Source organism: Paroedura picta, chromosome 11 (assembly GCF_049243985.1).
Source record: "Paroedura picta isolate Pp20150507F chromosome 11, Ppicta_v3.0, whole genome shotgun sequence".
In the NCBI taxonomy this organism is placed as follows: Eukaryota; Metazoa; Chordata; class Lepidosauria; order Squamata; family Gekkonidae; genus Paroedura; species Paroedura picta.
In genome coordinates this window covers 47,028,047-47,055,470 of record NC_135379.1, presented here as the reverse complement: position 1 = coordinate 47,055,470, position 27,424 = coordinate 47,028,047, and the positions used below count along the sequence as shown (strand labels likewise).

The 27,424-nt window shown below is 42.7% G+C and overlaps 1 protein-coding gene across 11 annotated transcripts in view; it reads left to right on the top strand.

Annotated features, from left to right (window-relative positions):
• The window catches only part of ARPP21 (cAMP regulated phosphoprotein 21), a 264,546-nt gene that overhangs the window by 202,019 nt on the left and 35,103 nt on the right, over positions 1 to 27,424 (top strand). For all 11 annotated transcript variants that reach the window (XM_077304025.1, XM_077304032.1, XM_077304024.1 and 8 more), the window contains one exon: positions 11,305 to 11,431. In XM_077304025.1, coding sequence (XP_077160140.1) covers positions 11,305 to 11,431 — 127 coding nt within the window. The remainder of the gene's footprint in view (positions 1 to 11,304; positions 11,432 to 27,424) is intronic.

The window sequence follows — 27,424 nt, the reverse complement described above, 5'->3', positions numbered from 1 at the left end:
ATAAATAAAAATATATGTTTTAATTACCATGAGTCCTTGCCAGCAGCCCATGGATGTGTAGAGAGTCATAGTTTGGCCAACCCTACTATAAAGACTACAATGAGGCTCTGGAAGATGTGTGATCTCTGCCCAATCCTGATAGTACAGCAGACTCTCACACCATTACTATGGGGTTACAAATCAGCAAAAAAAAAAAAAGAGGGTGGAAGGGTTTAAGCACTCCCATTCCTAGCAAATTTATCTTCACTGTACCTGCTAAGGTTCCTGCAGTTTCCTTAGAATGACTAATGATAATAAACAGTTTATGTCCTTAATAAAAGTCTAAGTTACTAAGCTGTAGTTGGCAGAATTGGGAAGCAGGCAGGAGAACAAAGAGTGATTACAGCAAATCCTTTATAATCATGAGTACTTAATATCTCAGGTTTTCATAGTTCATAGCAAATCTTTTCATTTCATACATCTGCAGACTTGTTGCCTAAATTGGAAGCAGTTTTCACACTTTTTCTTGCATCAGTTTTGTTTGGGTGTTGTATCTGATGTTGAAGGAATATTGAAGAAACATTTGAAATTGTTTCCTAGCGATTCTGAAGGGATGTTTAAAATTCGTTGTTGGTACAGTATTCTTTGTATGTATGGAGCTGACTGTATGCTGATCCTTCAGGTTCAATTTCAGATTTGTATTTCAAGCATATGTCAAAGGGAGAAGACATTTTCTTGGGGTTTCCACTTGGAACTTCATTCCTAGGCTCAAAGAGATAATGATTGGACGCATTTTGAAATCTTGCCACACCTCAAGACAAAATCAAACAGGATAATCTGCCTGGTTATAATTTTTATGTCATTGTTAATGATGTGATCTAGCTGTCATCAGTACAAATGTGATTGAGAGTCTATGGCAGGCTTTCTCAACAAGGGTTTGGTGAAGAAGAGCAAACTGGTAGCCAGCCCAGAGTGCAGGTATGGTTCTGTTCACAAATCATCTGAAAATATTTCTTTGCTGTCTCTTCCTGTGCTGTGGGAGTAGCCTGGTAATGTCACATCCAGTGGGAGTGTCTGGTGACATCACTTCTGGTGACATGTGACTTCCAGGAGTGAAACAATAGAGTGAGCATAAAATTTAAGAAACTATGTCTATTCCCAAGTGAAAAACAAAAGCTAATATAAACAATCTGAATGACTCCCTTTTGGAGTGAAGGATTTGAACTCACTCTGGAGCTTCTTGAAATACTGCTCCTTGCACAAGGCCTTTTTTCATTAACATTCCAGGCTAACCTGCACCGTATCTTGAAAGGTATTATTTGAAAATCCAAGGTAATAATGCTTAAGTGTTTGTAATGCCCTGCCAATTGAAACTGCTTGTCATGTACTTCATTGTGGCCCCTATAATGGATCTAGGAAGAAATGTAAAGAGAAATTGTCGTTGATGGATGACTTGACCAAAGCTGTTTACCAGTTATCCACTCAAGAGAAATAGGTCACATACTGAGCAGCAAAATTTACAGTGGCCATGTAGCTTTGAAGACTGAAGAGGAAAGTAATTGAGTTTTTTTAGAGTATATTTTAAATAATATTTCCCCCTGAGTTATTTGTACATTAGTACCCTCGTGATATGAACAAAAGTGCAACCTTTTGCCTTGCAATAAGGTCAACCCAACCTCTACCCTTTTGCAAAACCTTTCAGTGGTTTACCAGAGTTTTTAAGACATTTTACACTTCTCAGGTCTGGCCAGTTGGTTCTGTATGACTATGCATCTTCCTGCATGTTGCAGAAAGAGAAACACCTGCCTCTGTTGGATCTCATAGTCAAGGCTAAACTAGACATGAATTGAGATGTGTTTTTATGTACATCTTTTGTACCCCGCCTTCTTGGGGACGCAATGTTGCTGACATCATTCTGCTCTTCTTCATTTTTCACATGATTGGGATAAAAACAATTGTAAAGCGAATAAGCAATTCCACTTGGCTGCTTTTGGGAATGGTTTTTAGGGAGATGGCATCTAAAACCTTGGTGTCTCTTCCATGATTTTTTTTAAATAATACTTTTATTCAGAGGTTTTGAAAACTACAACATAGACCCCCCCCCAAAAAAAAAGAGAGAAGAAATTACAAATGGAAATGGCAAGGAAAAAAATTTAAAGGGGGGGGAGAAGAGTCAAAGAGGCTTCTGATCTAATCCATGGTGATTATTAATGCAATTGTTATCTATTGCACTATGCTAATACATTTAAAAAGTCTAAAATCACTCATTTCCCCCCCCCCAATATTTTGATATTTTCTCCCTTAGTCCTCCAAACCACATTAATTCAATTCTGTTTGCATCATGCAAAAAGTCCATAAAAGGTTTCCAACTATCTAAAAACACTACAGTTGTCTTTTCTTTAATTAAGGCAGCAAGTTTAGCACCTTTTCCTTGATTTGAACTGAACCTTCTTTCACCCGTGAATTAGAAAGACAGCTATAGGACCTCAAAAGGAACTGCAGTCTGGGAGGGCTAATTTAAATAATTGCAGAGGCACAGAAGGAAAGGATTAAACACCCCCTTCCCCATGATCTTCAAAGTCACCACATGGTGCTGCTAATTAGCTGTTTTTAAAAAATTGCTGGCACACTATTTGGAATACCTGTTTTTCAAAGGAAGGACTTGCTGGAAGGAAGTGCTGAATCTCATAGCATGATGCAGTCATGGAAATAAATAATGTGTTCAGTATGACCTCTACATATTTCCAAGAGTCGTATATCATTGTAGCAGTTGGTGCTGGAACAGAGGGAAAATGGGCTTGGGGCAGCTATGGCACCAGCTTGGTAACATGAAAATCAGACCAAAGATTGCTATTGTGACAACATTAGAGAAAACAAAGCATTTTTAATGGATGGATCAATGCTGTGTCGTCAGCAGTATGTTTTCACTGATTTATTTGACTGATGGAATGGTATTTAGCTAGTTGACATGATCTTGGTCATTTCTTAAAGTTGATCTGAATAATAGTTCAGGGTTCCTCAAGTTGGTTGTCATCATAAGTAGGCAGAGGCCATTTCCACATTTGAGACTTACCATATATACTCAGATATAAGCCGACCCACATATAAGCCGAGGCACCTAATTTTACCACAAAATCTGGGCAAACATATTGACTCGCATATAAGCCGAAGGTGGGAAATTTACAAATTGGCCTAAGTGCTTAATCCATGCTTCATCATCACGGGCTCTCCCATCCAGCCTCCCCCCCAACAAATACAGAAAAGTCAAGAGGATTAATAGCTGCTGGTTTTTGTACTCCGCTATTCACTAACCAAAGGAGTCTCAAAGTGGTTTACAATCACCTGCCCTTCTTCTCTTGATGCCAGACATCCTGAGAGAGCACTGACTGAACTGCTCTGTGAGAACAGCTCTGGCAGGAGAACCAAACAGTGCCCCCCAGGCCAGCAAACTAGAGCAGAAGAAAAGTACCCGAAGCTGGCAACCTACTACAACAAGTACAACAGCTACCAAGCTGGGAGAATGGACTACTCTAAGTATAGCTACAGTGCTCCCCTCCCCTTGAACAAAACACTGAAGTAAAGAACTGTAAAACTGAAAACTGGAAGAAAGAACTGTAAAAATCAACTTTTAAAGAAACACAACCCCAAGAAGAAAAGGCAAACAATGCTGCCCTTCAGATAAAAGAAACAGTATGTAAATCCCAAAGCACCCCCCAAACCCAACCCACCCACAGAAAACAAAAAAATAGTGATTAGGAAAATAAGGAAAAAAGTCAAACCGCAGTAAAAATGTTGATGTCCTACAACCTGCTAGCTTTCACGACCTTTGCAGAAGGCAATGCTATGATTGGCTGGCTAGGAGCAACAAACATTCAAGACCTCCCCCCCCCCAGCTGCCACTGGGTGTGGCCAGATAGGGCAGCACAGATTGGCTGGATGGGAGCAGGCTGTTATTTCAATTACCAGCATATAAGCCGAGGAGGGCTTTTTGTGTGTTAAAACGGTGCTGAAAAGCTCAGCTTATATGTGAGTATATACAGTACCTTGTTTTAGCCCTCTTTGGAATTTAATTGAATGCTGTGAGTTGATGCTTTGCTTTCAGAATTTAGACTCTCAATCCCCTCATTTCCCAGGCTGAAATACACCATATGTTTTCTGCATTGAGAGTTTGAAGGAGGCAGCCTCCCATAATGCTTTACCCCTTTTCCTTTTCCAATTTTTTTTTGCAAAATGGTTCCTGCCTTCACCTTTCTTTTTGTTGTGTCCCTTAATTCCACCATTCTGTGTCCTTGATCACCTCCCCATTCCCCCCTCCAAGTATACTAGATATGATTTTTTTAAGTAGGTTATTGCGTTACAACAGTGCCGCAGTGTAACAAGCAAGACTGCTGCTATTTGTTATAGTTAGAAACAGCATTGTAATGCAATCACCACTTTATTTTTTTAAGCCAGATTTTCAGGACAGAGGGAGGGGGGAGGGAGAATGGTGATGAGGAAAGAGGCATGCACAAATGACTCAAAATGGTGGCTGTGGGGAAAAAACCCAAATGCAAACATTTCTCCATTGGGCAGCCCCAAATTAGATTCTGCCTTAAAAGAAATTGGCAATTCTCTAACCACACAGTAAGTGAGATGGTGATTTGGGTCTGCACCTGGAAGAACAGATTTTAATGTGGAAATGGATGGAAAAGTCAGTAATTTAAAAATGCAATCTGAGCAATACTGCTAGGGCAGGAAGAGTCAGAGAGACAAAGTAGCCCAGAGAGTGGCTTCAATGTACTAGTGCTACTTGGTCTGCCAAAATATTGTGAATACAATAATCTACACAAAGAAATTGTGGGGTGTTTTTTTTGGGGGGGGGGTTGTTTGTTTTTTGCATTTTTTTTTGCATTTTTTTGCATTTTTTGCATTTCTTGGAAGCCTGCTGTTAGATTTGGGATAGTGGCGAGACTTGTAGATAAATGTCTATTAATTAGTTCCTGTAATTGCAACAGTCTTTCTTCTGCCGGATCCAGTGTCATGGAAGAAAAGCAACAATAGGCAAATTTTCTGAGCATGTCCCATGTAGGATTAACTTTGAAGGAAAAAGATGGAAGTTGTCCCAGCCTGGGAGTCTGAAGATATCTTACATTAATATATTAAAGTTTAATTAAAGCTCAATTTCCCATTTCGCATCAAAGGCGAAGCAGAGACATTTTTAAAGTGCCGGCATCTAAGAGAGGTGGAAATCATTTGTTCTTTGCTTGCCATTTCTGTCTGCCCTCCACCGTTTTCTGACTCACAGATTCCTTTAGAAGCTTAACAGGAGCCCCCTTCCACTGTCCACACTCTTCTCTGATTGTTCTGTGACAGTGGCAAACCACAGAGAAAATGCCTAGAGCAGTCTAGTTTTTGTTTTGTCCCCTCCATGGGCAATCTCCTTTGCAGAAAGATGTACTGTACATGTTCTCATCTTGCCCTTCTCTCCTCTCATTTGTTTTGATGATCATGTCCAAGAAAATGATGTAAATAACCGCTCTGGATATTTGAAGTCTAAGACCCATAAGCACACTGCCTTATTTAAATTAGAGGATGAATATGACCATCAGTAAACAAACAGTTGAGGGAGAGTGTTAAACCTCTTCTGAAAATGCCATTCTACATTTTACAGTGGACTCTGTCGGACAGAGGGGGAGACATCAGATTTTGGAAGCAGCAACACCATACGTTTTCTTTGTAATACATCAAATACTAATGGTTTTATGCGTCAACTTGAGCTCCAACGGCTTCTTGCAGAAAGCTTTGATAATGCTTCCTGAGTGGGATGTTCCTGAATGAATGATGAAGCAGATAAAAACTTGGGTTCCCAAAGTAAGCCAAGTGAAATGACTAGATATAGCATGGGGAATGTGTTTTTTTCCTTGGGTTTTTTTTTTTTTTTGGTGGGACAAACGTATCTCACCATCATTTGGCTCAATATGAATATATATTTTATACATCTAGATCAGGGGTAGTCAAACTGCGGCCCTCCAGATGTCCATGGATTACAATTCCTATGAACCCCTGCCAGCAAACCCAGTTACCACATGGGTCCCAGCTATACTTTTCCAGCAGCTCACCAATCAAGCTGGATATTCTCCCCATTCTCCATACCACCTTTTCCCTTCGCAGACCCTTGCTAGTTTACCAACCCATGCTATGGAAACAGAGATTCCAGTAGTTGGTTACAGTGGAGTATCACACAAGAATTTCTGCAGGTCCTCATGAACAGTTCAGGATTGGGGTCTGGGTCAAAGAGAATAATGGAATTTGATTATTCAATTTCATACTGGCGTTCAGGGACTTGAGGGGGGTCTACAAGGATACTCTAAAGGTGTCTTTTGTAAGGACAGAGCATATTAAAATGAAGACATGGTGGTATAGACTCTCCATTTCAGAGGAAGAGGATCAAATCAAATACGAACAGTGGGAGCTCATAATGCTGCTGCCACCCATGATCTTCTCAACTGCAGATATCTCAGAGGACTTGCCAGAAAGCATGCTGATTAATTGTTGGGAACCAAAGCCTCAGTCCTAAGCACTCTCATTGGTTAAGTGGCCCCAAGGGTGTACAGTGCTGTACACTGAAAAGCTATTTCAGCAAAGACATGCATATGTGCCTCTTCTCATCCATCCATCCATCCATCCATAGACCATAAAAGCCAAAGTTATGCTTGCTATTTGTCTTCTTCTGTTTCTGTAAAACTGTAAAGGTTTTTGCAGGCCGCTTCTCATCGCTGTCCAGCTACCCACTATCTAGAAGTTCTGAACCAATAAAGGAGATTTCTTCCCACCTCTTGTGCAAAGTCCTTTCTAACTAGGAACATGTGTCAGGCTCTCTTTGGTTATGGTCCTGTAGAATCAGCTGCTCTCTGAGCCCTGGCAGTTAATAAAATTTTTCTTAAACTTGGTTCTAAAGCAGGGGTAGTCAAACTGTGGCCCTCCAGATGTCCATGGACTACAATTCCCATGAACCCCTGCCAGATGTCCATGGACATCTGAAGGGCCGCAGTTTGACTACCCCTGTTCTAAAGCATGGGTAACTGTACTGGTTTAAGGAAGATGTGGCTTTCCACAAGCACTTTGAAGTTGGCTGTCCAGGTTGTACCCACAAGGGATGATGAGAGGAATTGGGAGTCTGCAGAATTTTTGATCAAATGGGTTGCTGAAGTTTGAGTTTAATTAGATAAAAGATGTGTATTCTTGGGGGAGTCATGAATGCTTAGCTACTGTCAAAGTTATACATTAATCACCCCGAATTACGTGGATTTTTCCCCCACCTAATATTACATCCAGCAAACAATGTTCTTCACAATGATCAATGGATGCTCTGATAAGCTACTAAATTAAGTATATAAGAAATGCATTCTCTTCCAGTCAATTTAGAAAGTAATTTCCCTGTGGTTAACTTATTCAGAGTATCTAAATTCTGCAGAGATAAATTGATTTACATTTGTATATTACTTTGTAAATTCAGTTTTCTATATGTGAGCTGCTCATTTATCATAATACGTACAAAAATGTCTCATGCTGTTTTGATCCTGACATGATTATTTTGGAATCGGTCTCTATGATATTTTAGAATAGACTACATCTTACCTGTATGCATGGGAGTTTGTTCTATTTCTTTAATTTTTGACATTAATCCCAAAAGGAACTGTGTCTTCATTGGGTGTTCTATAATATGGTTTTCTTTAGATTTTTTCCCTTTCATTATGGCTATTTCCCTTTCATTATGGCCAAACTGGAGACCAGTTTGGTGTAGTGGTTAGGAGTGTGGACTTCTGATCCGGCATGCCAGGTTTGATTCTGCACTCCCCAACATGCAGCCAGCTGGGTGACCTTGGGCTCGCCAGAGCACTGATAAAACTGTTCTGACAGAGCAGTGATATCAGGGCTCTCTCAGCCTCACCTCCCTCATAGGGTGTCTGTTGTGGGGAGAGGAAAGGGAAGAAGACTGTAAGCCCCTTTGAGACTACTTCGGGTAGAGAAAAGCGGCATATAAGAACCAACTCCTTCTTCTTCTTCTTCTTCTTCTTCTTCTTCTTCTTCTTCTTCTTCTTCTTCTTCTATTTTCTTAATATTGTATCATTATGGTTTCCTGTTGGTTTTAATGCAAGATCCCACCCCTTCTTGTTCTGTGCCCACCTGGCCTTCCATCCAAACTGGAGAAACCTCAGCAAGCTTACAATAGTCCCCTAGCACATCCCAACGGTCAGAGTTCAGGCATATAGCATAAAGGAGTCCCCCCTCTTAAGGCAAGGATAAAAACCTATGTTTATTTTTATTATTTTTGGGGTTGTGCTTCAGTTACACTTGGGACACGCAGACATAAAGCACAAATGGAGTTATATATTCAAGTAACTTTCAGCAACAGCTGAGGAGAGGGCTCGTTTAAAATAAAAAGGGCTTGGTGTAAATAAATGACAAGTGCACAGTGAAACAACACATAATCATAATGAGGCACACACTGAAACAGTAAAGAAGGCTGACTAATGAAATAAATAAGACAGGAGCCTGAAGTGGCAGGGAGATGTAAGAAAAGGGAAGAAAGTCACAGACAAATAATATGTCAAGCACTGAAGAATTAGGGGATGGGGAAGGAAGAAAGCCCAGAATAAGGATGTTTCAAAAAGAATCAGAGTTTAGAACACAAAAAGAACTTATTGAAGAACAAAGCTAAATTAGTCAGGAATAAGGAAGGCATATTAGATAGCTGTAGGATGTTCTAATTCGGTGGTCCCCAACCTTTTTATCACCGGGGACTGGTCAACGCCTGACAATTATACTGAGGCCCGGGGGGGTAGTCTTTTGCCGAGGGACGTCACCGCCAGCGCCTGAGCCCCTGCTCCGCTTGCTTTCCTGCTGGCGCCCCTGACATCCCACTGCCCACTGAGGGGCACTGCCAGTAACAGTGTGCAGTGCCACACCGAGGGGGAGCCCCAGCCATGGCGGCCACTGGAGAGCACCAAAGGTGATCCGGTGGCAGAGAAACAGGACAGCGCCCGAGGCAGCAGCTGGGGAGGATGACGAGGAGCTGTGGACCGGTACCGACTGATCCACGGACTGGTCCCAGTCCCCGGACCGGGGGTTGGGGGACCACTGTTCTAATTGACACAAAAACCAGCAAGATTCTCTCTCTCTCTCTTTCTCTGAGTTCCCTAGGCAATATACTAGCATCAGTATGTGACATCAGATTAGTTACATATTTCAGGACTAGACTACCTCATGTATGCATCTAATCCTAGTTACTACAGTTTGCAGTCAGTCAAGGGCCTCTCCTGCAAGGAGAACACTGCTCTCTCTGTGTTCTTTAGGAAATGAATGAAATAGTCAGAGAGTCAAAAACTACACTAATGAAAGAAAAGCTAAAGAAAATCGCATTTAGATTGGTAATTTGTTTTTCCTACATGGATTATGTTTATTACAAAGCACCCCATTTCTGTAATTATTGTAATTATTGTAATATGAACAAGTAATATGGACAAGTATTGTAATATGGACAAGTCTATATCATGTGTAATGGCTACCATATTGAAAACTCAGGACAATCAGCACCCTGGATCCAGGATCAAGCCGTAGTCCTGATTGATTGTCCTTATCTCTTAATTTGTATTTGAGTGCTTGCCGTTTTCATAACTCAAATATACTGCAAGGTCCAGCAGGTATCCATCCTTACTGAATGGCAGTTGATGACGTTTGAGAATTCTTTCCTTTCTCCCATCAAAGCTCTGTGAGATGATGTTCTTGAACAGCAAAATGGTTGTAGTTATAACTCAATAGGTATAACTCAAGGACAAAACCAGTTGTAACTCAAAGGGTGAAAATACTGGGGAAAAATTTGTCTAGTTTTGTGGGCTTTATTACAAAATAAAAATGTGAAGCACTTAAGAGTGAAAATTCACAATTGCAAGCTAAAGAGGGATAAGAGTTCTGAGATCCTCATGAAGTGTATGCTTGAAAAGGCTATGAAGGGCATGGGCAGAGTCATTCAGAATATGGGATATTCATAAATATACCCTGGCAAGCCTAAGAATTATTAGCATTTAACCTAGCCAGATAGAAGGCCCTTTCATATCAAGGGATAGTCAAGTAATATGCATATGATGGCAGATTTTTTGGAGGGGAAATATCAAAATATTGAGAAGAGCAAACACACCATGCTCTGGATCTGATCCTTTGATAGTCTAGATCGGGTAGTCAAACTGCGGTCCTCCAGAGGTCCATGGACTACAATTCCCATGAGCCCCTGCCAGCAAACACTGGCATAGGAATTGTAGTCCATGGACCTCTGGAGGACAGCAGTTTGACTACCCCTAGTCTAGATGATAAAGCACTAAGCAATGATCCAGAGTAGAAGTTTGATCATTCAAAGACTGCAAATTCCCTTTTGTCCACGATGACTCCCCGAGTTACACATGAAACCTCCTTCAAGTTTATAAATACTGCAACTATTCAATGCATTGGATTGCTTTTAGCCACCTGGGTTTGGTTCCTGTCTACCATTGTGAAGGTCTCCTCCCTCCCGCCAAGTATTGGAATTCACTATATCTACTTAGATCTTAAGAATCCCACTTTCTCAGTGTCCATCAGCATCACACCAATCTGTGTCATAACCTCAAATAAGCAATGCTTCCACCCATCCCAAGACCATGAAAAAGAAAGCGGGGAGAAAAAAACCATCACAAGTGGTCAGAAGGTCTGTCTGTCTGACAAGATCTTTCATTTTATTAGCCATCTCTTGTGTGGCAGTTTTCCTGGACCTGGAGACGCATCCTTCTCAGCAGTCTTTTCAATCCCTTCCCTCATTTCTGGCATGAGTTATTTGAGGGGCTGCATCTCCTCATCAGGGTTTTCCGGTTTCCTTTTCCCTTTGTAATCATCCCTATTTCATGATGCAGTTTCCATCTTACAGTTTTATCTATGAAATTCTGACCATTTCTGTATCATTCTCATCTGTTTGTTTTGGTGATTTACAGAATCAGAGGAATGGCATTTTGAAGTCATGGTCTACTTTTAGAGAACAGAAAGTGATGCTTCTCTAAAAATGCTGTTTCTCTAAAAATGCCCTACAGAGAGATTCCTTAAAGATACAGTGTTTTTGTTCCTGTTTTGTTTGGAATTTTCATTATATAAGATTCCACTTCCTCTGCTAAAAGAGGGAAATTCAGTATTCGTGCAGCTACATATTCAGCATTTCATAAATAATTTTGAACTTTTGTGAGATACATTGTGAATTGTGTGTGTGTGTGCATGCAGCTTTAGTGGTTATACAATTACATTCTTTGGCTTCCTTATTTTCCACAGATGCCTGTGTATTACTACCCATCTGGACAATACCCTACCTCAGCAACCCAGCAGTATAGGCCCATGGCCTCAGTTCAGTACAATGCGCAGCGGAGTTCCCAAATACCACAGACTTCTCAGCAAGCAGGTATTTGCTCCTATTACTTTATTCATCAGCTGTATCCTTCAGCGTTCAGTTTCTGGATGAACCCATTGGCACAGCGGTCCAATGAGAGCCCTGCTTTGTAACTCCCAAAGTGTCTTTGCTCAACCAAAGCCAAGAACTATGTTATTCCTAAAAAAAAAAATTGATTTTAAGAAAGCCTTTTGTTTTCAGTCTGACCCGTGTTCACAAAATCTTCTAAGCTGACCAGCTGAAATATGTCTAGGTTTACATGGGGAGACAGGAGGATGTGCAAAAGCGGAGATATGTAGTGATCCATTATGGAAGATATATTCCCCACCCTACCTTTTGAGGGTACAAAACAGTTTGTTCCTTGTCTGACATGGAACTTATCACCCGTCTCTTGTTTTTGATGCTCTTGGATAGTCTTCTAAGCCCATCATAAAAGGAGCTGGAAGGGGGGCCGTTACACTGTGCAGCTGGAAGGGGGGCCGTTACACTGTAAGAGAGTGAGTAGCAGGTCTCACAGTGAACCGGTCTCTTTTCCTACTGTGACTTGTTGCTCCTAAAAAAATGTGGTTGAGACAAAAAAACTGCAGTTGAATGTTGGCTTGTTTCCACTAGGCATGCGGTTCATTGAGTTGCTATTGATCAAGAGAAAGAAGAATCACTGATTGTCCAGTAGCCCAGTGTAAAGCTCTCTGGCTTCACGATCCAAGCAAGTTGCTGCGTCAATGGAAAGAATAACAATAAATGGTGTCTATCAATCCATTATGGAATTGGATTCTTGGATATTAAGTTTTTCTCTGCATCAATGAAAAAGAGGTTTTCATACACAGAACCTGTAAGATGTTCAGAGATGGAAAAGAACTGAACAACCATGTGGTTGGAAAAGTTGCTCTTTCATCATTTAAAAAAATCACATTAAACCAGCCCAACAAGCAGTGATAATTGATTGCTATTTATCATGAGATTTGTTTCCAATCTTAATTTTTAATAACTCCGGTACACTGGTCTATTTGGTTTAGAATAGGTATAACTAATTAGTATCACCTTTTCCTCATTTCCTCTCTTTTATCAAACACTTAAAAAGGTCACCATAGAGTGAGACTAAGGAATCCATGTACTCAAAAACAGTGGTTCATTTTGCTTCACTTGTCTTAATGCCATTCCGTATTTATTACTGATTTACATTGGCTTTCATCTTAAATTCAAAATATATTGTATTTAATTTATCTATTTGTCACATTTTTACCCTGCCTCTTTTCCGTGGAGTTTAGGGAAGTTTTAATTAGAACATGAGCTGGAACGCTCATTGCTTATAAGACTGAGAGACTTCCAGTGTCCACATGTTTCAAGGACCCTTTACAAATGTGTGCCTCTGGAATGTCAAATAATGAACAGTTTTGTGTACCCTTAATATTCCTTGCTGTGTTTGTTGACTTCTCTGTCATTGTTTGCCCATGTATACATGAACGGTGGGTACGTACATTTTAGAATTTCTTCCATATTTAATTACCTGTTTCTGATTTCCAAATGAATTGTTTCATAGGAGTTTCTGTACGGTGAATCTGTAAAACTGAAAAAGCTATACAATTGTTCTCGTACATTCAGAAAAAAAAAACCATGCTGAATTAGGAAAAACATGTATGGCCATGGTATGAAAGCCTACACATTCAGCTCATAAGTGGGAGGAATTGAAAGTTTTTCAGTATAAGGATTTAAATGAGGTTTCAGCTTTGTGTGTGTGTGTGTATAAGAGAGAGAGAGAGAGAGAGAGATCTTCATTTCTCTGGATAGATTACAAATCAACAAAACACTTGGAGCTGGGAGAAGGAGGAAGTGGATCTCAGGAGCTGACTCAGGAGCTGACTGCTAGCTCCGCCCTCTGCTGAGTGGCCCTTTGTGCTATAAAAGGCTCTTGCTTGCCAGAGGCATCAACTTGGAGCTGGGAGAAGGAGGAAATGGACCTCAGGAGCTAACTGAGTCAATACTACAAAAAACAAAGGACTTTTGGGTTCTGGATCAAGCCATGAGATTCTGAAAGGAGTCAAATGGCAAGAGCTTGGCTGTTGGCTCTTCCCTGGCGGTTCAAGCCAAAGGATTCAGTGAAGTACAGGATTCAGTGTTTGAGAAGTTTTGGATGGATCAAAGTGGCATGAAGACTGAAGGAGCTGAGGTAGTGACATATTGCGTCTGGGCCATATTTGTCTTCCTCCCTCCCTTCCTGCATTCACACACACAGCAAGTGTTTATTAGTGGCTCTACTGGAGGAGAAGGTACGGGGATTAGCAAAACACTTGAACATGCTGCATTATATAAAGGAGGGTGAAGAGTTCATGGACAGAACTCATAAAGCACTCTTGAGAGAGCAAGTGCAGGAGGGGGGAAAGTTAACAAAACAGACACTGGATCACTGAACACAGGAGGGTATTAAATGGAAGGCTGTTATGCATAGGAGTAGAAGAATAAGGAGAAGCTCTGCCCCATTGATGCTCAGCAATCGTTTTAAGGATCTGCCAGAAGATGTTAATTCAGGAACACAAGAGCATGAGCAATTCCTCATGAAGAGTAAGCCTCCAAAAAGACCAGGAAACAATTTGCAGGCCCCCACAAGTAAGAGTACTAGGACTTCTCCCCCACAGATTCCACAAAGCCCAATAAACACTTCACAGGCCCCCACAGGTGAGAATTCTAGGCCTGCTCCCAAGGGTATAAAAATGGATACTGGTAATTGGGGATTCCTTGCTGAGAGGTGTAGAGGCTGAAGTATGTAGACTAGACTTGTTGTCTCGAGAGGTCTGCTGCCTACCTGGTGCATGCATCAAGGATGTCGCAGAACGGCTGGACAGGATAATAAAACCCACAGATCATTACCCCTTCCTTCTCATCCATGTAGGAACAAATAATACTGCCCAGCACAGCATGGAACATATTAAGAAAGACTTTGTGGATCTGGGGGGGAAGACAAAATACCTAGGAGCGCAAGTTGTGTTTTCATCCATCATTCCTGTAAGTGGCCGTGTCTTAGGAAGGGAGAGAAAAATCATGCAAGTAAATGACTGGCTATATCACTGGTGTCATTGGGAAAGGTTTGGACTTCTGGATCATGGTCTATGATTTCAGTATGAGGGGCTACTATCAGGTGATGGTGTACACCTCACAAGGGATGGAAAAAGTATTTTTGGGAGAACCCTTGCACACCTGGTGAAGAGGGCTTTAAACTAAGTACAAAGGGGTAATGAGATGTAAATTCAGAACCTGGTGTGATGGCAAGAACTGAAGATGGGCAGATTGCAAAGCTGCAGAGAACGGCACATAAGCAGGGAATTACTAATTTGCAAGGTAGTTCAAAAGCCAAAACCATCGGGCACACAAAGGATGGATTGTGATGTCTCTACGCTAATGCACAGAGTATGGGAAAGAAGCAGGAGGAACTACTAGTCCTAATAGAGGAAGGGGACTCACAGAAGTAATAGGAATCACAGAAACTTGGTGGGATAATACTCACAATTCGAATACTAGAATTGAGGGGTACAATTATTCAAAAAGGACAGACAAGTAAGGAAGGGGAGAGGTGTAGCAATATATGATAAGAATCTTTATACTTGTGCAGACATACAGGAACCTGAGCATGAAAGTTCAGTTGAGTGTATTTGGATAAATATAAAAGGAGTGGGAAAGGAAAATGGTATTGTGGGGGTCTGCTATAGACCACTAAGCCAGTCAGAGGACTTGGATGAGATACTCCTAGGCCAAATTACACAATTCTCAAAGAGGGAGGAAGCAGTGGTCATGGGTGACTTCAGTTACCCAGATATCTGTTGGAAGACCAACTTTGCTAAAAATACAAACTCTGTTAATTTCTTAACTAGTCTTGCTAACAGCTTCATTTCCCAGAAAGAGAGGGGAACCAGGGGCTCTGCTATTTTAGACTTGATTCTCATCAATAGGGAAGAACTGGTAGATGAGGTGGAAGTAGTGGAGATCTCACATCCGGTGTATACTTCAACAACTCAACTGGCTTCCAATTGAATTCCGGATCAGGCTTAAGGTTTTAGTTCTTACCTTCAAAGCCATATGTGGTCTGGGCCCAGTGTACCTAAGAGACCATCTCTTCACCTATACCCCCAAAAGAGCATTACAGTCTGCCACTACCTAGCTAACAGACTTAAAGGCATGTTGGGTAGAGTCCCGTGGTCAGAAATACTTAAAGGACCACTGCAAGGACAAGAAAGTGAAATGATAACAGATGATGATGAAGAGAGGGATGAACTGCTTAACTCCTATTTCTCCTCAGTCTTCTCTTGTGAGAGAAATAGTGCTCAATGTGGTAAAAACCTAACACAATGGGGGATGGGAATGGTGGCCTAAGATCACTGTGGGGGCACTCCATAAACACCTACATAAAGGTAAAGGTATCCCCAGTGCAAGCACCGGGTCATATCTGACCCTTGGAGTGACGCCCTCTAGCGTTTTCATGGCAGACTCAATACGGGGTGGTTTGCCAGTGCCTTCCCCAGTCATTACCGTTTACCCCCCAGCAAGCTGGGTATTCATTTTACTGACCTCGGAAGGATGGAAGGCTGAGTCAACCTTGAGCCGACTGCTGGGATCGAACTCCCAGCCTCATGGGCAGAGCTTTCAGACAGCTGCCTTACCACTCTGCGCCACAAGAGGCTCTTAAAACACCTACATAGTTTCTTTAAATGCAACAAAGTCTTTTGGACCAGATGAATTGCATCCAAGGGTACTAAAAGAACTTGCAGATGTCATCTCTGAACCTCTGTCCATTCTTTTTGACACTTCGTGGACAACAGGTGAGGTGCCAGATGATTGGAGGCGGGTAAATGTTGTCCCCATCTTCAAGAAAGGGAAAAAGAAGGATCTAGATAACTATGGACCCGTCAGCTTGACATCTGTAGGTAGCAAATTTTTGGAACAAATGATCAAACACTCGGTCCTTGAGCAGCTGGAACAGAGAGCTGTGATTTCTAAGACTCAGCAGGGGTTTCACAAGAACAAGTCATGTCAGACCAACCTTATTTCTTTTTTTGAGAAAGTAAGTACCTTGCTGGACCAGGGGAATGCTGTAGAAATAGTTTATCTGGATTTCAGTAAAGCTTTTCATAAGGTTCCACATGATATTCTTGTTGACAATCTGGGAAAATGCGGTATGGATCCTAATTCTCTCAGGTGGATCGGTAACTGGTTAACAGATCGTACCCAAAAGATACTTGTAAGTGGTTCAGCATTCTCTTGTAGAAGAGTGACAAGTGGAGTGCCCCAGGGATCTGTCCTGGGGCCTGTTTTGTTCAACATTTATAAATGATTTGGATGAAAGATTAGAGGGGATACTTATTAAATTTGCAGAAGCTACTAAACTGGGAGGGGTAGCAAACTTAATTGAAGACAGAATCAGAATACAGGATGATCTTGATAAGCTAGAGAACTGGTCTAAACTGAATAAAATGAAATTCAATAGGGACAAATGTAAGGTTCTGCATTTAGGTAGTAAAAACCATCTTGTCTCAGCAGTAGAATGTGCAAAAAGCATCTAGCAGTCTTAGTAGAACACACTCGGAACATGAGTCAGCAGTGTGACTTGGTGGCTAAAAAGGTAAATGGTATTTTGGGCTGCATCAAACGGAGTATCATGTCCAGATCACAGGAGATGATGGTACCACTTTACTCTGCTCTGGTTCGGCCTCACTTGGAGTATTGTGTTCAGTTTTGGGCACCACAATTGAAGAGGGATGTAGACAAACTGGAACATATCCAGAGGAGGGCAACAAAGATGGTGAGGGGTTTGGAGACCAAGACGTATGAGGAAAGGTTGGTGGAACTTTGTTTAGCCTGGAGAGGACACAAGTTAGAGGGGACCTAATAGACATCTTCAAGTATAAAAGGGCACCATATAGAGGATGGAACAGAGTTGTTTTCTCTTGCCTCGGAGGGACAGACCATTACCTATGGGATGAAATTAATTCAAAAGAAATTCCATCTAAACATCCAGAAGAAGTTCCTGACAGTTAGAGCGGTTTCTCAGTGCAACAGGCTTTCTCTGGAGGTGGTGAGTTCTCCATCTTTGAAGATTTTTAAACAGAGGCTAGATAGCCATCTGATGGAGAGGCTGGTTCTGTGAAGATTGAAGGGGGTTGCAGGTTACAGGGGATGAGCAATAGGGTTGTGAGTTTCCTGCATAGTGCAGGGGATTGGACTAGATGACCCAGGAGGTGCTTTCCAACTCTGTGATTCTATAAAAATGGCAACTGTTTGAAGGACATCTCAAAGGCAACGTGAAGCACGAAGATAGTTTTTTGCATGTAAGCAAAGACTTAAATAATACATATGATATATATGATAGATAGTGTGAAGCGTGTTGGGCAGGAAGAGGTGATTGCAGAACTAGATAGATGTCATGACAGGTCTTGAAGCAGCTTCCCTGAAGACTTGGCACCACTTGCTTGTTGCTGAAGGAAAGTGGGAATCTGTGAGAACACTGAAGCTGTATGGCAAAGCCCAGGGGAACGGAAACAGTGCCTACCAGCAGAACAGCAGATGCAATGAAAGTTCTGAGCTTTAAGGACTTGCAGACTGTGTTATAAAAATAAGCTCCCCCTGCCCAACAGGGTCTTGAAAGCTTTCATCTCCCAGGCAAGCTTGTGAGCGTGCCTAGTTTTTCCACTGTGGAATATAGAGGTCAAGGCAAGCTCTGATGCCAGCAATTTGTTTGTGTTTTCCCCAGAAAAGGTCTGGTTATGAGTGGAGCAATATTGATGTGTTCTATAGCAATTGGCTGAAGCAAAATGTCAGTGCAGTATCGTTAATGGCCGAGGGAGTATGTATTTTCTCTCGTAGCTGTGGTACAAGAGCAATATGAAGCTAAAATGGCTCCAGGGCAGAGAGAAAAGATAAGCTCACCTCAAATTAGATTACTATCTGACAGCAATAAATCATTTTGCAAGAGGGATGAGAACTGGTACGTGTGTGCTTATAAAGAGCAGAGCTTGGCTATAAAGAGATTTCCCACAAGATCCTGGTTCACGAAAGATTCACATAGGACATCTTCCTTTCAATTGACCAACTTAGGGAAACGCTGTATGTGTTACATAGCATGATTTAATGTTTTAGACCAAATGTCTGTTATGTAATTTGCATCATTCAGCTCTGCTAGGGATTTTCTTTTCCCGTTGCTATTTGGCCTCTGGCATACAGGTAATTGGCAGTGCGGTTTGTCATGCCTTCATGTTCAGGTATGGGTCTTCAGGAACACCTGCAGGGAATGGAGTTCCAGAGAGTGCTGCCCCCACGCAGATGCGCCCACCAAGATCCCATCCAATGTCCAACATTAGAAGGCTGCTGGTTCCTTTTGACTTTATGGTAGAGGGAGCATCAGATTATTTCTAAAATACATAATAGTAGACTGTGGGCAGTAGACTGTGGGCAAGATCTACCTTTTAAATCTTATTAGTTTCAAACAGAAGTTCTTAAAACATGTTCTGCCATGGTGACTGTTTGAGAAGCTCAGTTATTTTTAATCATTGGCAGAGTTTAAAACATTCATTATCCTAAAACATTTCTCTCATTCAGAACTGAGAACAAAGCATGTAAGCTTGGAGAGAGTTCATATGCACATATATACCCTTGTTGTGTTTCTCACTGTGTCTCTCTGAGTTTAACTGTGCGTTTCAGTTGCCTCTGCTTCTGTGTCTTGTTTGCTGTGTAAGATCATTCAGAGTATTCACCCATTTTGGTTTTGAGTGTGGGTGTTGTGCGTGGGTGGGTGGTATAAGTCCGGTCCTCTTTCCACTCTGCCTCCTTGAATATTCATTTAGAAAGGTGATTCATACATTCATATGCAAATTTTAAAATAGCATGCATGAATATTTCCTATATCCTTTGGAAATAAAAAAAAATGTGATTATTGGGAATGCACTTTACATGATTGTACATTAGCATAAGACTGCATTGGAAACTAAAAGAATAATCAGGAGTCTCAAATAACTTCAATTGTATTGCTCCATTTATTTTGACAATTACATGTGGTATTGACTTTCTTTAATATTTACAAATCATCCCTTGAACTGTGGCATTCATCTCAGTTTCCCTGCTTGTTGATTATTTGATTTGATTTCTCCAGCATTCCAATATAAAGAATGCCTTCCACTTAAGCAAATAAATCAGTCAGGCAATGCCAGGTTTCTTGAGGAGGGGAGATAAAAACAATATTTCTGTATTCTTGTCAAGCTGCACTGTGCAAATTACATTTCTGCCACTAGCCAGTGTTTTATTTTTGAACTTTGACTTTTCTTGGCAAGTAGTTTGAAACTATTAGAACCTGGTACTTCTGTCTGCTTGAGAAAATGAAGATCTGATGGTAGCGGTGATTATCTTCCCCCAACCCCCCCAAAAAACCACTGTAGATGAAATCAGCCCTGATATAATAGCACTTGTAATTTATAAGAAATTGTATCTTCTGAATGTTTTCTGCTGTTGGAGCCTCTCAAAACCAATTTGTATAAGGTAAGTATTGTCAATGTTCATTCCAAAATGGGAGGGCGGGAGAATACCTGGAAATGGATGAGTCATTTCATATCTCTGATGCAAACATCTTCATAACATGATAGACATTTATATGCTTATGCCCTTTGGATTTCATTTTTGTTAGGGAGTGTGAGAGACCAGTGTATTGCTTGTGTGCCTGATTTGGAAAAAGCTGCATATTGGGCCAAGCTTAGTATTCCACCAGCATGGGCCATGACTTCATTGAGACTGCTTTGAGAGGGCAATTGGCCTGTTAGCATAGACAAAGATATATTGGAATGGGGATGATGTGGTCTGGTAGATATGTTTATATATCTATATCAGGGGTAGTCAAACTGCGGCCCTCCAGATGTCCATGGACTCCAATTCCCAGGAGCCCCTGCCAGCAAATGCTGGAGGGCTGCAGTTTGACTAGCCCTGATCTATATGATACTGATTTGGGCACCATCTGGGCTTATTATGCCAAGTTTGAGATGCAAACTTTATATTTATTTCAATCCTTTCTATTTATTTGCATTATTTACACTTCATGAAGACCTAAACTGACTTACATTTTCCCCTTCTCCATTTTATCCTGTCAACTAACCTGCAAGGTAGGTAGGTTAGGCTGACCATATGTGATTGGTCCAAGGTCACCCAGCAAGCTTCCCTGACAGATCGGGGATTGTCACCCGGGTCTCCCGTATACTAGTCGGACATTTTGACTACTACATCACATTGGCTCCCGTATTGGAGAGGTGGATACAGTGACCTCTCCAAATATCACTTGTGGGATACTTTGTAGTAAACCTAAGTAAATGTATTATTTTAACAAAAATCATCTCGTGTTATTGCAATCATCTCGTGTTATTGTGACTTGACATCACATTTAGATACTGTTAAGCCTTATAACACTGGGGACAGTGAACCAGTACTTGGGTTATTATTCTGTATTGTTGTGAGTTATCCTACATTAAAAAAAAAATCTTAATTCTGCACATTTTAAGTGAGTTCAAAGAATTTTTAAAACATTTTAATAATTCCAAGGGAGAGAATGTTTCATGAATGGTTGTCGTCTCCCACAGCACTCCCCCCAAACATTTCTGTTGGAGAAATTGAGGGGGAGTCCTTGGAAAGTAAACAGGGAAAGTACTTTTTCCCCTGTGCCTTCACATCTGTATGCTGGTGCTCAGCCGCATTTCCCAGCCCCTGCATATGAAGACGGGATTATGTCCAATTGCAAAGTGACAAAATCCTGCAGAACCTGGTTTAAAAAACAATCATTGAACAAAGCCTTAACAATCCTTTACTGAGTAGTTTGGACTGCCTTGATGTTGCAACCTCTTACAAAAGCTAAGGTGTTCAAAAAATATAGAGGATATAATCCCTTTGGTTCTCTGTTCAATATTTCTTCCTTAATTGGACAGCCATTGGATTTCTTACAGATTCACAAGCCTAAAGTGTTGGAATTATAATTCATCCCAGTGTTCCTATGACCTAAAATAGGTTATTCTTATTCAAATATGTCTGTGTTACTCAAACACATTATCTCTCTCACTCTCTCTTTTTAAATAATCTGCTTTTTTTTTCTTCCTGAGAGGAGAGAACAATTGACTGCATACAATAGCATCTCTGTTAATAGGCTGCAATCACCCAAGGCAGAAACATATTTAAAATGCACATATGTAGTTCCTTTCATTATAGGCATTTGTGAGTATTCCACAAATACCAAATATTTGTCTCAAATAAAGGGCAATATGGTATAATATTGTACTGTTATTAGGGGTGTACATGCGGGGGGGGGGGGTTGGTTTATTTTTGGATTTGGGTATAGGCCAAAAAACCATAGTATTTCCTGAAATTCTCAAATCTCAATCCAAATGATACTTGGATTTTGTAATATTTGGGAATCTGGAATTTGTTTTGGGTCCATTATACTCTATAGCAGGGGTGGGCAAACTGGCCCTCCAGGAGTCCATGGACTACAATTCCCATAATCCCCTGCCAGCTGGCAGGGACTCATGGGAATTGTAGTCCATGGACATCTGGAGGGCCACAGTTTACCTATCTCTGCCCTATAGGGACCGTTAAAGTCAATGACAAATCTATCCTGGGATATGTTCACTGGTGTGTGGGGTTAGGGTTGAGGTAGAGGGACCAAATTTGCAGCATAGCTGCTGGAGCCTCTTCTGAAAAGAAGCCCTACGCTACAAAAAGATCCAATTCTATGATCACCCAAAGAGGGTGCCTCCATTCTCCATTGTTTCCAATGTGGGACATATCAAGGCAATACAAGCCCAGCAGAATGTCCCAGAGAATCTCTGCAATAGAACATGAAGTATGTGGTGGGGAGGAGCATTGTTTTGCAAGACCAGCAGCAGAACCAATGCAATGTGCCCAGAAGAGCCAGTGCCATGGTGGCAGTTTCAAAATCCAGCTAGACTAAAGTCAAATCTGAGAATCTCTGAAATAGAAAGGGGGGAGGAATTTCTGCACGGAGTGCCAGCCTTCTAATGCCCAGTAGCAGAGCCCAGTGCCATTTTGACAAATACTGGCTCAACAAGACTGATGTCAAGCACAAAATCAAGACCCGAGCAAGGGAGAGAGGGGTTGCAAGGGCAGCAGAACCTGTGCAATTATGCCCAGCAGCACAACCCAGTGTCAATGTGGCAGCAAGGTCAGTAGAAGCCCAGCAAAACAATAAAAAAATGCAGACTGGCACTTTTGCTAGCTTACCTGAACCAAGGCTTTCTTCTAAAGCCAAGGGCAAACCCGTTTCCCAAGGGAAAGCCTCAGAAAATAAGAATGAGGGGGTTGCATTCACCCTGACCCTCCTCTCTCAGCAGGAGCAATACACACACCCCAACCATCACTGCCCCAGTGTAGAAGAGCCTTAACCTAGGTGCTGCAGGCAGCTGCCTTCATCATCACAGGCTCTCCCTTTCCCACTCCCTACCCCTACAAAGAAGAATGCTTCTCAATAAATGCTCTTCATTATTTATGGCACTCTTGTGGGCTCTGCTGGTTTTTGTTTGGCGCACAGGTCTCACTATCCTACACTACCCTTTTATCTCTATCAAGACGAAGAGCAGTCTTTGTGCTGCTGTTTAAATTTCAGCAAGCAATTTTGGTTTGGGGTGGCTGGTGACTCAGTGGGTGAACTTGAGTGCATCATTTTCAATGTCACCCTGGGCTGTACTAGCAGGGTTCTGTAAAGATATTTTGGTGCAGGTGGATTCAGAATGTCAGTGGGGAGATATGTGGAGCATTTCTGTGCCAGTCCAATCATTTACTAGCCTTCTTCCTAATCTTCTTTTAATTGTGAGAAGAGTGTTTCACCCCAGCTTCCCAGCACAGACTGAGAGAGGATGCAGGCAGAAGTATGTGCTTACTTCAGTCACCCCCAAAGTCCAGGACTTGGTAGCCAAACAGTGGCAAGTTGACCTTCAGGAATGCTGGCTGCTCTGGACCATGGCAGAGAGATCAGGGCCCATTCCGCACGCATAGGATAATGCACTTTTAATGTGCTTTGGCAGCTGGATTTTCCTGTGCGGAACAGGAAAATCCAATTCTAAAGTGCATTGAAAGTGCATTATCTATTGTGTGCAGAATAGATCCTGGTCAGACCACCTCCTTCGTGGCTCAGTAGTTCAGCAGACTGGTGGCCTGCAGTTTACAAGGCTTCCAAAGGTACTCAGGATTGCAGCTGCTGTGTCCTCCTGACCTCCTGTGCTGATTGTCTGCCTGATGGAAGCCATCTTACAAGTTATAATAGTGGTAGCCATGGGGGGAGGAGTACTGCTTAGTGGGGAAGGTGGAAATGGACAGCAGCAAAACCTCTTTTGCCCCCTTTCAGCTCATGCCAATATGCTCCTGTAGGCCTGTATGTGCTCAATTTGCCAGAAGAGCTCATCTCTCCAATAAATGAGCTCATCAGCCTGCTCAAAAATCTTTCCCTTGATGCACAGGTCACACATGGTTGTCAACATGTAGGCCCTCTGCTCTGTGTGAGGCTCAAGGTGGGCTTCATGTCCACCTTGCAGCCTTTTCGCCAGCGTGCACACTGCTGCTGGAACCATGTCTGCAGGTCCTCTTGCTGGTTCCAGTCCTCACAAACTGTTTATATCAAGGGGATGACTAGAGCCTGACTTAAGGTGTCAGGCAAGAGTGTCTCTCTTAAAGAGCTCGAGAACTTCCACAGTGTGAGAATTAATCCACCACTCTTCCTGAGTAAGCTGGTTCTTTTCTGGTCCATCAAGTGCTCAAACGTGGAACAAGTGGAGTTACAGTGAGTGTTCACATCACCAGTCAGAAGGTACACTGATATAATCTTCAGTATCTGCTTCTCAAGAGAAGTGACCTATGATATGCTGCCATTTCTGGAGGAGATCCCTGATCTCTTGGGTCTCAGCATGTTTGTGCCACCATTGGTCGCTGTGAAGCCCATGAAAAGATCCCTGCATATTCATGCCAGTAGCTGGTTTTCAATGGTGCTTGATATGTTGTGTGCTCCATGCACCCCATTGAGTACCTCAGTCTGGAGCAGAGCTTGGTAATAGCTAGTGCAGTGGCGCTCACCCCATCTAACATACAGTGTCACTGGATTGCCACCTGTATGCAGGTATGTCTGTCATTTGAAGTGGGAGGTCCAGATATCAGACAGGAGCTGCACAGTTCTCTTGCAAACATAGAACAGCTGTGCCTTCTCGTGGTCCGTGACAGTCCTGTACAAAGAGCAACATGGTCCTGCTCAGCATGGTGTGAACGCGGGGCATGTACCAGGGACAAGCATCCCTGAGCAGCCTGCAGAAAGCAATGTCTTTGACAACAGAGAAGGGAGTAGCCATCTACAGCAACTCTTTGGGCAATGAGGTGAGTGACCCATGACTTGCTAGTTGTTCACTCTACCCTAGGCATCCTAGTGCCAACCTCATCAAGCATCTCTGTGCAGAGATGCTTGGCATCCCTTCACTATTGTGGTGGAACATTGAAGCGGTCACAGGATGACACACCTCCTGGCTGGCTAGGGTACCCCAGCATCAACTTCCTGGTGGTGCTTTTTCAGATAGTTCCACATTCCTGTAGTTGAGAGACGTCTTCCCCTTAACTAGTCCGAGCCCCACACTGGGCGCAGCTGGGATTATGTGTCAGCTGGAATTGCTTCCAGACTTTGAAGGTTTTGGGGCACCTGTGCTGACCTGTGCAGGCATCCCTGCAGCTGCCTCCTGTGAGGAGCTTGGAGCAGACACACCATGGCTTGGGAATCATAGATGTGGGTTGGGCGCTTCGGCACCCGAAGCAGCCTTTCGCTCCTGCCGCAGCAAGCGCCGCGCTGTGGGGAGGGAGGGGAGGCGCGGGTGTTGGCGCACCAGTGGGCGCATGCACGCAGTCGTGGAACTCCAACGCCCGCACCTCCCCTCCCCCACCCCCACAGTGCAGCCATGGCTGTGGCGGGAGCAAACAGCCACTTCAGCCAGTACTTGGGTCTCTGGGAAAACGACACCCATTTTTAGAGTCCGTATCATACACTCTAAGTGGTAGAGTGGAGATTAAAACATTCAGAAGATTAAAACATTTAGGATATTAAAACACGTTGAAGATAAAACGAGCGCCCTCTCTTTTTCCTCTCAGAAAAGGAAGTTCGGTCGGAACTTCCATTTTTTGTTTCGTTTACCCCCAAAAACCTGATAATGACTTAGAGCAGGGGTAGTCAACCTGTGGTCCTCCAGATGTCCATGGACTACAATTCCCAGGAGCCCCTGCCAGCAAACGCTGGCAGGGGCTCATGGGAATTGTAGTCTGTGGACATCTGGAGGACCACAGGTTGACTACCCCTGACTTAGACTGTATAGGGGCCGTAGCTTTCTTTCTCGTTTTTCTTTTGTGGCCCCTGTCTGTCTCTATTCCTGTCCAGTCAGCTCAACCTCTGGAGGGGGTGGGGGCGAATGCAAAGAACTTGCTCATGGATTCATTCCTGCTGTTGAGTCCTGCTTCTTATGTAATGCAAGGGTACTGTGCAGTTGGAAATACATCAAGCTGCTCACTTGTTCCATAATATGGCCCATTGGGTAAACAGAGGCTGGTATGATTTATTGAGGAAACAGGTGTGAGCACGTTAAAAGAATGGCTTGCCTCCAAGAGCGGCTCGTAATTGACTAGCGAAATGGCATATGTTGCGGTTTCCAGGAAGGTTGCAATTCATCAAGCAGTATTTGCTTCATTTTCCAAGAGAAAGCGAGGAACAGGCTCAGCATCCCACTGATGGGGGCTTGAATAAATACGGGAGTAAAAAATGTCTCGAGTCTGTAGGGGACAATGTTGTTCCCAGCAGATTCAGTTACTGCAAGTTTGCGCCAGTGAATTTAAGTGCAGCTATTCATTCACCTTAATCTAGGGAATGGTGAGCTCCAGTCAGAAGCCCCATGCTGACTGCAACGTGCACGGTATCCAGGCGAAGGTCAGCTGTCCCCGTAGAGTAATGCTTAAAGATCTGCCTGTTATATCACTTCCCGCTCACCCTTTGTGTAGCAGCCTAATCTGTCCCCATCCTGGACTTGTTCCAGTACATAGCAAGACTCCTGTGGCTGTATCAGGCTGTTGGTGTCTTTTCTCAGGTCTTAAGAGCCAGCGTGGTGTCATGGTTAAGAGTGGTGAACTCTAATCTGGAGAACCAGGTTTAATTCCCCACCCCTCCACATGCAGCCAGCTGGGTGACCTTGGGCCCATCACCTACCTCACAGTGTGTCAGTTGTGGGGAGAGGAAGGAAAGGCAATTGTAAGCCACTTTGAGACTCCTTCAGGTGGTGAAAAGCAGGGTATGAAAACCAACTCTTCTTCTTGATAATTTGGTCGTATCTACTGGATGGTAAAGGTATTTGCAGGGCAGCAGACGTTTAAGCTGTCTTTGGCAACCTGCTGTTATTTGTGGTTGTCTCCAACATACGCAGCTATTGCGAGGGTCCATCTTTCACTTTCTGTTGAGATTAAGAAAGATGGGAGAGGAATGTGTCATTTTATACCAGGGAGGGCATGTGCCACAGGTCTCCAGAGAGGAGTAGATTCTGCCTCTGCCATGTAGCATGAAGTCAGAGACCATTCCCTGTCCAAGTTTTGTATCGTACAGAGAACTTGGGAGAGGTGGTCTCTCATTTTGTGCTGGGTAGGCAGTTCAGAAATAGTGATGTGTGGTCACATCTGGCCACCTAGCAACTGCATTGGTGGACCCGTAAGGGGGGGTTGTTTGTTTTCGGAGGACCACAGAAGCATAAAAGAAAATATATTACAAAGAAATCATCATTATTATAACCACCATCTCAGGGATAGTCAAACTGCGGCCCTCCAGATGTCCATGGATTACAGTTCCCATGAGCCCCTGCCAGCAATGCTGGCAGGGGCTCATGGGAATTGTAGTCCATGGACATCTGGAGGGCCACAGGTTGACTACCCCTGATCTATATATATAGCACCGGCTCAGGACATTTAAAACATATA